Below are 11,415 nucleotides of genomic sequence, written 5' to 3'. Positions count from 1 at the left end.
TAGGGAAAAGGGTAAAATGTTAGAAGAAATGTTTAATTTTGGAAGCTTGACTCTTAGGTGAAACTAGAAAATTGGCTAAGTGTTTGCCCATGCTTTGGCCTTGTGCTAGGCGTTGGAGTTGAGTCAAGGGCATTGGCCTTACTCATTTGAGAGGTTAGTTGGGCATCTAAGGAAGCCAAGTGTGGTCGAGTGAAGAAAAGCCATGCGTTGGACAAGGCATGTGGCAACCAAGTTTTGGAGGTTAACATGCATGCGGCAGAATCAGGTGTGCACGAGTGTGGGCACTGGGCATTGGAGTGTTGCACATGCAGACGATCGTGTAGCTACATACGTCGTTAAACGATGTGCTAGACAATAGTGCTACACAATAGGCGATGACGCTACATGATAAGTGATGGCGCTACACGAAAAGTATACGTGCTAGGCGATGCACTACACGATAGGCATGAGCGCTAGAAGATGGGCGTGATGTGTTAGACGATGGGGTCAGCGCTACACGATGAGCGATAGCGAGAGATACACGATGAGCAACAGCGAGAGCATGCGATGGGCGTTGAGCTAAACAATTGAAGGATGCATTGATAGTGGATGAAATAATCAGTCTTAACCACCGATTAAGGGTCAACAACTATCCTAAGCACCGAATTTAACTCCATTTAAGCTGGAGGTGTCATGCTAGGCTTTAATGGTAAACAGTGGGAAGCAGTATAAAAAGAAGACTGAACTTCAAAAGCTCAGTTTGAACAATTCCTCCCTACAAATTGAAAGATCTTGGTGTCTTGGAAAGCTCTGAGAGTCTATTTCAGAGGTGATGCTGTCGAAAGAAGATCTCACTGGAATAAGGCCGAAGAAGGGAAAAAGTGATCAGAGGTTAAGTTCATAGGTGAATCTAGGCTATCGATGAAGAATTAAAGCTCCATGACGAACCACGAAGATTTTGAAGCTGAAATTTTAAGTTAAGCTTCTTGAGACAATTCTAAACAAGTTTGTAGAAGAAAAATTGTTGAGATGAGCTCTAGAAGTTGAGTTATTAATTCCGCAAGTTGAATCTGGAATTCTATGAACAAGCAGGCAGCTGCTTGGGTTGAATAAGTTGGCAGCTCAGAGTTGGCGCTCGGGCAGACTAAGGGCTGAGCACTCCTATGCGTTGGACCTATTGTATGGGATAAGGAAGGCTTGTGTTGAAGTCTTGGATGCATAAGGCTTCCAACCACACCTCACAAACGCATCCCACTTGTGCAACCAACACTTGCACTAAGTACTAAACCTATAGCAAGGTATGTGTTTGAGTGAAAGTCTTCTAAGAGAAGGCTAAACGCAAAACTTATTTGAGAGTTAGTTTCAAAAGGGGGACCAATGCTAGTACCTAAATATATGCTTTTGTGTCCACATGATTGACACCAGTGTTAGAAGCATATCAACCTTTGAGAGTAGTTCTAAAAGTTGTGAGTGACTAAATATTCATAATGTTTTTAAAGAAACCATGTTTTTAAGAAAGATTATTCTCATGCTAGCTAGTTTTACAAAATAGTTTTCCAAGCAAACTATGAGTTATTGTTTTCAAACGCATGCCATATTTGAAAGTTTGTTGAAAAACTATTTATATGTGTTTAAATGCACAAAGCAACGTTAGTATCTTTAAAGACATGTTTTCATGTGTTTAGCTTTACATACTTTAAAGAGTAAGTCATAGTATGACTAGTTTTACTTTAAGCTTGATACCGAGAGACGTTGAGAAAGTATCCAAGCATCTCGATACTGAGGGATATTGAAAAGGTATCTGAGCAGTAGTACCTAAGGTATGATGGTACTTAGTTATCACCACGTGCATGTAAGTAGTTCAAAGCCAGATATTGAGCAAAAGGGTTCTCTCTTAACTAAGAAGTTGACATTGAGATTTAATCACAGCAGGGTTATTCTCGACTAAGGAACAGTTTAATGTTTTATGATGAAAACAACTTTACATGTTTTATGCTTGGAAAATGTTTATATTTCAATACAAGGTTACTGTAAAGATTTATATTTCAGCATGATCTCTTTATTGAGACTTATGCATGAGAATTAGTTTTTTTTCTTAAGTCACTCACTGGGCTAGCAAGCTCACCCCGTTTTTCAAATGTTTTTCTTTTCCCTAGGTAGCAGTTAAATCCTCAGAAGATAGCTCTACATCTGCTCTGCCACTCAAAGACAAGAGTTATTGTAACCCGTTAGCTAGGTGGTTACTGTAAATATTGTACACATGTTATAGTTGTTCATGTAGGGACTAAGTTTGGATGTCGGGACTTATGAGACTTGTAATGTAATCTCTGTAGATGTTTTGTGTTTAATAGTTAATGTTTATTTTGGCCATAGAGGCACCCACTGTGTTTGAGATTGCATATGGTATCAGATTATTTCCATTAGAGTTAGTAGGCAGTAAGTGTCACAAAAGGGTTGATAACTGCTGCAGTCATGTCCTTTCCTAGGCTAAGAGAGTAGTCTGGGAGGGGGTATGACAGGCTCGGCTTAGCTAGGGTTTATTCGTCAAACAGATGGAAATAAACGGCGGTGGATCTGATGGATCTAGACGGACGTGATAAGGCTAGAATGGTAGAGGTTGACAACCGAAAAATCGCTTGGCATACAGGAACGAATGACAACAAACGATAAAGTTTGTGCAACCCTTCAACGGACAAGAACCACGAGCGAATCTTCTGGTACAGAGAACAGGAACCACGAATCGACTGTAGCTGAGACCCATGAATCGACTGACCTAACGGAGATGAAGACAACAGTGACGCTGATGGTGAACGAGGTCGGTGGACGGGAACAGAGTGGCACTGACAGAGACGAAGATAACTACGGCGCTGATGGTGGTAGAGGTCGGTGGTGAGGTTTTAAAAGCAGTAATGCAAAATTATGTGTAGGGCTCTGATACCATGTAAACTTTTATGTTTCCCTTGATCAATAATGTGGAGTACAAGAGTATAAATAGATATACAAGGTAAGGCACCTAAAATAGATAGCTAAATCTTAACAGAATACTCAACCTATCAAATTACAGGAACAAATCGTAACCAATCCAACAAATTATAGGTAACCAATCTTTATACAATTTAACACTTTATATTGGTTATTATGCCTTCAAGTTGCTCATTTGTTATCTTCATTTTATTTGTGGAATTTTGTTAGCTCAAAAGCCTGATCTGATTTTCGTTCATGAGCCCTAGGGGTCCTCCTCCTGCTATTTTGACTCTTAGCTACAAACTTTTTAAAGGTAATCATGTTCCTGATCTCATTGCTCCTCCCCACTTTGATAATGAGGATGCTCCAAGTTTTTCCATGGTTTCTTCACCGCTTGGGAGATTATGCAATTGTTGATTACTGAGTCTCAAAATCTAACTATTTAAATTCAGCGAGCTGCTGAACATACAATTGAAGTGGATATCTTATTGCAAATGATGTGCCTGGTGGCTTCTACAATCGATGATGCTTATTTCTCTAAGGGAATGGATGATTTTGTTACTCCGAATGTCTGACTTTATGTGTAGTTGGTGTTTTTTTTTAAGTCATAAAGAGGGAGAATGATTGGTTGGGTTGGTCACTGTTTGGCTATCGGCGAAAATGTTGGTTTATATTTGATGATTGTTGGTGTGGTGTCGTTTTATGGTCTTTCGAATTTTGTGAATGCTTTTGTTAGTGAAAATGTTAAAATTTATTAAATCTGAAATTGATTGTGCTCTTTTCTCATCTTGTGAATTGATTGTTTCTCTAGAATATCAGTGGTTATTATGCTTCTACATGTTCTACCTTAAAAAGTAATAGCCAAAAAGGGAGTTTATAGAGATTTTGTTTTGACTATATTTGTTTAAGGGAGCTTGACTTTGCTCTTTACTTTTCTGTGTTTATCTTTGATGTTCTTGGATTCGTTGTAACATCGTGTCTAATAAGTTTGTCACGTGCTAGATAACCTAAAATTTCATATTAATAAAGATAATGAAGAGATAATTGGGAATATGTAATTTATGACGTCTAAATTTAATTTAATATTTATAAGAGTATTAAGGGTATTTTAGGATAAAATAAAGTCATCATCACTTGGAGGAACCCTTTTGCTAAAATTCAGGAAACATGAGTCCAATTTCCTTAAAATGATTCGAGTCCAGTTTCCCTTTTGGGATCTCTCGCAGTCGGATTCTCTACAACTCCCTCACTTGTCGGCCCAACAAGGCCCAACACGAATCCGAAAACACCATCCATCGGCCTCGGAATTGCCGTCTCGTCTTTGAACTCAATTTGTCCTTTTATTATTTCTTCGGCCTCTTCGATAACTCAAAAGGCCATCCCCAATCACCTTTGCAGCAGCTAGTCGCATTTGATGGCTTCAGATTTGGGCGCCTCCAATTTCTTCCCGATACTATATATTTCCATTTGAAATCCCACATAACAACCGATTCCTTCTTCTTCAGCTGCTCAATCTGTCCATTCCATGTTCATGGATTGTCATTTCAGAACCCCTTCTTCTTCCTCTGCTAACTTTGTGCCATCTTCTCTCAAGAATGAAACGATTTTGCCCAGAAAATTTGTCTCCTCACCAAGAAAAACATATTTCCCTTCGTGGGTCTCTCAGATTTCTGTAAGAAAATGTGTTAGTAGCCATCTTCAGCTTAAGTCATCTAATGGGCATCCCTTGAATGCAGTTTTTTTACCAGATGGTGGGTATTTTTTTGCATGTACTTTAATTTTTTGTTTGGTTCAATTGCCTGTTTCTAGTATTCTTATGAATGAAAATCAAATTTCCTTGTTCTTCCTTTCAATTTTAACTTAATGTTTTTTGTGGACGGACATGGGAGTGGCTATTTCATCTGATACTTCTTTCTGCCCTGTGTTGATAGCCTTTCATACTAAGAACTCGTTTGATAACTGTTTGCTTTTTAGTTTTTAGTTTTTGAAAATTAAGCATCGAAACACTTTTTTAATTCACGAGTAATTTATTTATTTAGTTATCATCTACTTTTGACTATTGTGTTCCAAATTCAATCCAAGAATTCAAATCTTTCCTTAATGACATCCATTGTATAGAAATGACAAGGAAACATGCTCAATTTTCAAAAACAAAAAATAAAAAGTCAAATGATAATTAATCGGGGCCTAAGTTTTTTGCTGATTGGGATACGCTTGCTTGAGAAGTTAATTCTTCTATGATGTTTTTTGGTTTTTTATGCATTCACATATATACTCATCTTTAAATGCTCACTGATATATTTGGAAAAGAATGAGTGATACTTTGTGAAAGCTGCATTCCTCATTATTTTATTGCTTTATTTGAAATATCTCTGTTCATTTTCCTCAAATGTATGCTTTTTTTTTCTCTCTTTCTTGGTTATCCATTTTGTTGCTGAAACCTGAGTGGAACATGAACTTAGGTAGTCCTGGAAGTTCTCTTCTCAATGAACAAATTGCACTTCAGGAGGAAGACAAATCTGTTCTGGATTCAGATAAAGCTCAATCTACACTCAGTATAACTGTTGTTGGAGCTTCAGGTGACCTGGCAAAAAAGAAGATCTTTCCCGCACTTTTTGCTCTTTATTATGAGGATTGTCTACCAGAGGTCTTATCTCATGCCACAAATCTGCCTTCTAGTCAGTAGTCTGAAAAAGCTTACTAATTCTTTTGTTTTCTTTTTCACTTTCAGGATTTTATCGTGTTTGGTTATGCTCGGACTAGTATGACTGATGAGCAACTCCGAAATATGATTAGTAAAACTCTGACTTGCAGAATTGATAAGAGGTAATGTAAGCCCCGTTTGATAATGATTTTGTTTTTATGTGTTTGTTTTTTGTTTTTGTAATTTATGCTTGTTTTCTCCCAATTTCATTACCATCTTTTCACTTTTATAAAAGAAACATTTTGAATTCCTAGTCAAATTCTAAAAACAAAAACATTTTTTTTAGTTTTTGAAACTTGACTTGGATTTTGAAGACATTTTTAGAATGTGGATAACAATACAAAGAAACTCAAGTAAAAGCAAGGATTAAAATATTCATTGATATGTCTATATATATGTTAATTGGATCGATATTACATAATATTTAATTTATATCTTTAATATATTTTATAAATACTCATAAAACATAAAAAATATCCTCTATAATTTCTAATATGATGATATACCCTAATATCAAGATCTAGTATAACTTAGATTGAAAGTAAAAACAACTTAATAATTATTTTAGATAATTTTTTTTTAATTTACAGAAGTATCCGTTGGTATCGATATTTTATTGATATATCCTTCTTTTGATATATTCGTAAAATTGAAATGTGAATATCAATATCAATATTTGATATTTTAATCTTTGGATAAAGGTAATGGTTATAAGCTTAATTTGCAAAAACTAAGAACCAAAAATTAAACAGGACCATAGGTATTGTTAACATTTATGATCACAAACTTTTTTTCTTTCTATATTGATAAGCAACATGGGTCGCAGGGCAAACTGTGAGGACAAGATGGATGAATTTTTAAAAAGATGCTTTTACCATTCTGGTCAATATAGCTCTGAGGAAGATTTCTCTGAGTTGGACAGGAAGTTGAAAGAAAAAGAGGTAATTTGCAGGCTCTTGATTGTATAAGTAAGATTGTATATAATCTGTCATTTTTTACTAGTAACTATTATTGTTAGTCATTAAAAGCACTCAACAATGTACCAGTATAAAATGCTATAGAACGCTCCTTCTGAACTCAGGGGTGGCTTTATGCTATTCATTAAGTGTGCTTAAGACAGTTTTAACAACTTATCGATGAAAAGTATGGTTTCTGTTTTTTTTTTTTTTTTTTTTTTTTTTTTCCCTTCTAAAAAAAGATAGTTTTAACAACTTATCAAAACTCCAGGTTGGTTCACTTATTCTACAGCAGTTCAAGTATGACTGTTGTACTGGCTTTTAATTTCTCGTCTTTGTTGCATTATTTCTGAGTAGTCTACTGGTCTCCCTTTTGGTCAGGTTGGTTCATTAGCTCTGACGTGGAAATTGGAAGACTTAGGCCTCATTTGATAATAATTTTGGTCTTGTTTGGTAACCATTTTGTTTTTTGTTTTTATTTTTTGAAAATTAATCTTTAAACACCCCTTCTACCTCTATCTAATTTTGTTTTCTTTGCTATCTACTTTTTATCATTGTTTTCAAAAACCAAATCAAGTTTTGAAAACTAAAAAAAATTCATTTTTGTTTTTTAAATTTGGTTAAAAATTCAACTCGATTGTATTCTTTTGCTTCTGCTGAAGTCTAGGATATGTTGGAACTTTGGCTTTTGAAGACCAATATGGATTTGTCATGGTTTTCATCGGCTAAACTAAACTCTTCCTTCTTAGGCACTTGTGTATTGATCTGCATATGCATCATGGCAAGTTGATTGAAGCAATCTGTTTTATGTTTTGAATCTTTTGTATGATAATCTTCTTCCTTTCAGGATGGAAAAGTTTCAAATAGATTATTTTATTTATCAATTCCTCCGAACATATTCGTCGACGTTGTCAAGTGTGCTAGCCAACGGGCATCTTCAGGAAGTGGTTGGACTAGAGTCATTGTTGAAAAGCCATTTGGCCGTGACTCAGATTCTTCTGGTGAGCTAACCAGAAGTTTAAAGCAATATCTCACAGAAGACCAAATATTTAGGTGAAACCTCCTACACTAATCGAGTTGGCAGATCTAAAGAGAGAAATTTACTTTTAATGATAATCTTTTTAGGATTGACCATTATTTGGGCAAGGAGCTTGTAGAGAATCTGTCCGTTCTTCGGTTCTCCAATCTTGTTTTTGAGCCTCTTTGGTCCAGGAGCTATATCCGCAATGTCCAATTGATATTTTCTGAAGATTTTGGAACAGAGGGGCGGGGAGGGTGAGTGTCACATCCTTCTGATATTGCAGTTTGGAAAATGATAATAGAGTAGCAATGCATTTTTTTGTTTTTCATGGACAATATTAGTCAACTGTCTATTGTTCTTTTCCAGATACTTTGATAACTATGGAATCATACGAGATATAATGCAAAACCATCTTCTTCAAATTTTGGCTCTATTTGCTATGGAGACACCTGTCAGTTTAGACGCCGAGGATATCAGGAACGAAAAGGTACCCAATCATTTTTCTTCATATGTCTCTGGTGTTCTGGCAATTTATAGTTGCATCAGATAACATGTAGAAGAGCATTGCTTTGATATTGGTTAAATCACATTTTTATACCTTGAATTTTTAGGTTTGAGGTTTCTTATGTACAGTCGTGAATGTTAGTGTTTCATAGTTCTCTAAACTTTCTAAACTTTCAATTTTGTGTTTAACAAATCTGTTAATTCCAAAATTCATAGTTCTATTTATACAAAATGGAAATTTAGTCTTATTAGTGTAATAATTCAATTTTAGTCTTATAAATTAGTTAATTTTCAAATACGTTTAGGAGTTTTTTAACACAGAATTGAAAGTTCATTAACTTTATAGTTAGGAACTTATTTGATACAAAATTGAAAATTATAAAATCTATTAGGCATTTTTTAAAGTTGAGCAACTTGTTAGATACAAAAGTCTGACTAAACTTGAAATTTAATCTTTGATATTTACTGGAAAGATTATTTAGCTTTTGACATTATGGTCACTTTGGCTGTGGTAATAGTGATTAGTGTCTATTATTGTGATTCAGGTAAAGGTCCTGAAGTCAATGAGACCTCTGCAACTTGAAGATGTAGTTGTTGGGCAATACAAGGGGCACAGCAAAGGTGGGAAATCATACTCTGCATATATAGATGATCCAACTGTTCCCAATGATAGCATCACTCCGACATTTGCGGCAGCTGCTATTTTTATCGATAATGCCAGATGGGATGGGGTGCCCTTCTTGATGAAAGCTGGAAAGGCTTTACATACAAGGAGGTTGTTATTTCATTCTTTATAATGATTTTTCTTTTGTTATCAGTTTGAGCACATTATGGCAATTTGATTTTGAATAACCTTGCAAGTTTGTTATGATGTCTCCAGAGCAGAGATCAGGGTTCAGTTCAGACATGTCCCAGGTAACTTATACAAGAGGAACTTCGGAACAGATTTGGACAAAGCTACAAATGAGCTTGTCTTGCGTGTTCAACCCAACGAGGCTATTTATTTGAAGATCAACAATAAAGTTCCTGGTCTCGGAATGCGATTAGATCGTAGTGATCTGAACTTGCTGTATCGATCTAGGTACGAGAACTTTTGCTTCATATTTTATGTTTGCATTTTATTTGTTAATATAATAGAGAAGTACCAGGTGGGGGGTTTGTTGACAATTCAGTGATCATGTGAAGGTACCCAAGCGAAATACCAGATGCATATGAGAGGTTGCTTTTGGATGCTGTTGAAGGGGAGCGAAGGTTATTCATTAGGAGCGACGAGCTCGACGCTGCGTGGTCATTGTTCACTCCATTGTTAAATGAACTTGAAGAGAAAAAGATTGCTCCAGAGCTTTATCCATATGGCAGCAGAGGGCCGGTTGGGGCTCACTACTTAGCTGCCAAGTACAACGTAAGATGGGGAGATCTAGGCGAGGATCGTGACCCGTAGGTAAGTAGAGCATCTCAATGTACAATTGGTTTCGTCATGGCTTAGTAGGTTCACATTCTCGGCAAAATGATATATCATGTGCTTACACAGTGGATTAAGACTGATTGTATAGGGGTGTAGCTATGAATGATAAATGATCCATACTCCTGTCAAGTGATCAATCTCAATTCAAGGGAAGAATTTGCATTTGCAATAATAAAATGCCTAAACTTTCAGTACCAAAGTTGTATTTAACTTTTTTAGTGTTAATGGATAATTTTCTTGTGATTTAATTTATATTCTTTTCAGGTGCTTTGATATCACAAGTTTTAATTGGTTTCTTCATTTTGGTTCGCTTACAACCCACTTTTAAAATTTTATTTTGATCAAAGCTTCTATATTTCTTTCTAATCTTTCTTGCTTAACATTTAAATTCTCGTCAAAATTTAAAAGCAAGAAAAATATTAAAAAAAAAAAAAACAATCTTTTAGTTTGCAAGACTTGGATTGGATTTTAAAAATGGTCAACGAGAGGACTAACATATTTAAATTGTAGTCCTTGATAGTTGACTAATAAGATTTTATGAAAATGTCTAAACATTTATTTTAAAGGTTATTTTTAAATATAGAAAAATGAATTAAAATATTTATAAATATAACAAAATTTCACTGTCTATACATGATAGATTGCAATAAACTATTATCTATGTCTATCTATGTCAATGGATAATAGTCTATCGCAATTTATAATTGATAGATTGTGATATTTTGCTATTATGTTTTAAATAATTTCAGTAATTTTGTCATTTAAAAAAAATTATTTTAAAAGAATTTATTAATTACACTATGACAGGAATAACTCTAATTAAGATTTAACTAAGGGTTGATTTGGTTGCCAATTTGAGTTTTGTTGCCCATTTGAGTTTTATTTTATGTTTTCAAATTTATTGAGTTTAGCAAAAATATGTTTGGTAGACAACTTGGATTCTATTTTTGAAACAAAATATTTTATGTTCTTATTATATCTAATATTTGAATTTCAATTTACGCGCCCAACTCAACGCTTCCTTGCTCACAACCAATCCCTCAAAGCAATGAATGCGGCTCAAAAAAAAGTATGTTNCCCTCAAAGCAATGAATGCGGCTCAAAAAAAAGTATGTTCACCCTCCCTCTCCTCTTCGAGTCGAGCTACTTATCTACCCGGATCTTACAGAAATCAGTCCCCCCTGCAACTAGATACTTGATGGTGGACTCTCAATAAGATCAACTTTTTTGATTACATGATGTACTTCTCTGAAAAACATTGGCGCGAGCAATCTAGTATAAGAAGTTCTTCCACCCCCCTCCACTCTTGGATTCTTGAGTGGTAAGGAGCAACTGAATCTAATCCTTTAATATTATATGTGGAGAAACAAGAATCACAAAAATATGAAGATGCTGCTAATATTTCAATTAATAAAGCCCCTAGAGCACCAATGACAACATGGTCCTCAAGAACAGTTGGTTCCATATGGTACCGGGCAAGGGACTACTATTGAAAGAACTCGTTGGGTTGCGTTAGACCGAACTCTAAAAGTCAACTTCAACGGGATCCGGTAGCAGGTGCCTTAAAATGTATTAATTATATTAAATAAAATATAAAAAATTAGAAATATAGTATAATATCATGTTCTAAGCTCAACTCATTTTTTAAAAATTAAAATATATATTATGTAACATATTTTTTTAATCAAATAACTAAGAAGATAAACCCAAACTACTACAACTTAGTGGGTCTTCTGCACCAACAACTGAACATCGATCCGAATAAGTTTGAGATACACATAAAATATTGTTACAATCTATTGGTCACAGTTCCCCAATTGAT

The 11,415-nt window shown here is 35.0% G+C and overlaps 1 protein-coding gene across 1 annotated transcript; it reads left to right on the top strand.

Annotated features, from left to right (window-relative positions):
* Positions 1-4,468: 4,468 nt before the first annotated feature.
* LOC120074438 (glucose-6-phosphate 1-dehydrogenase 1, chloroplastic-like) lies at positions 4,469-9,792 on the top strand. The gene is made up of 10 exons (XM_039027557.1): positions 4,469-4,694; positions 5,406-5,590; positions 5,675-5,769; positions 6,474-6,588; positions 7,451-7,656; positions 7,729-7,878; positions 7,991-8,111; positions 8,674-8,903; positions 9,009-9,209; positions 9,314-9,792. Exons 1-10 carry the CDS (start codon positions 4,469-4,471, stop codon positions 9,567-9,569), a joined length of 1,785 nt encoding a protein of 594 aa, XP_038883485.1. The 3' UTR covers positions 9,570-9,792.
* Positions 9,793-11,415: the final 1,623 nt, after the last annotated feature.

This window comes from Benincasa hispida, chromosome 3 (genome assembly GCF_009727055.1).
Source record: "Benincasa hispida cultivar B227 chromosome 3, ASM972705v1, whole genome shotgun sequence".
In the NCBI taxonomy this organism is placed as follows: Eukaryota; Viridiplantae; Streptophyta; class Magnoliopsida; order Cucurbitales; family Cucurbitaceae; genus Benincasa; species Benincasa hispida.
The sequence above is the reverse complement of the archived record's forward strand: the minus strand, read 5'-3'. Positions and strand labels throughout refer to the sequence as shown.

Excerpts from the sequence above, each read along its gene's own strand:
- LOC120074438 (XM_039027557.1), top strand. The coding sequence starts at position 4,469 with ATGTTCATGGATTGTCATTTCAGAACCCCTTCTTCTTCCTCTGCTAAC. Across the intron at positions 4,695-5,405 it reads TGCAGTTTTTTTACCAGATG|GTAGTCCTGGAAGTTCTCTT; the intron begins GTGGGTATTTTT and ends ACATGAACTTAG. Across the intron at positions 9,210-9,313 it reads AACTTGCTGTATCGATCTAG|GTACCCAAGCGAAATACCAG; the intron begins GTACGAGAACTT and ends GATCATGTGAAG.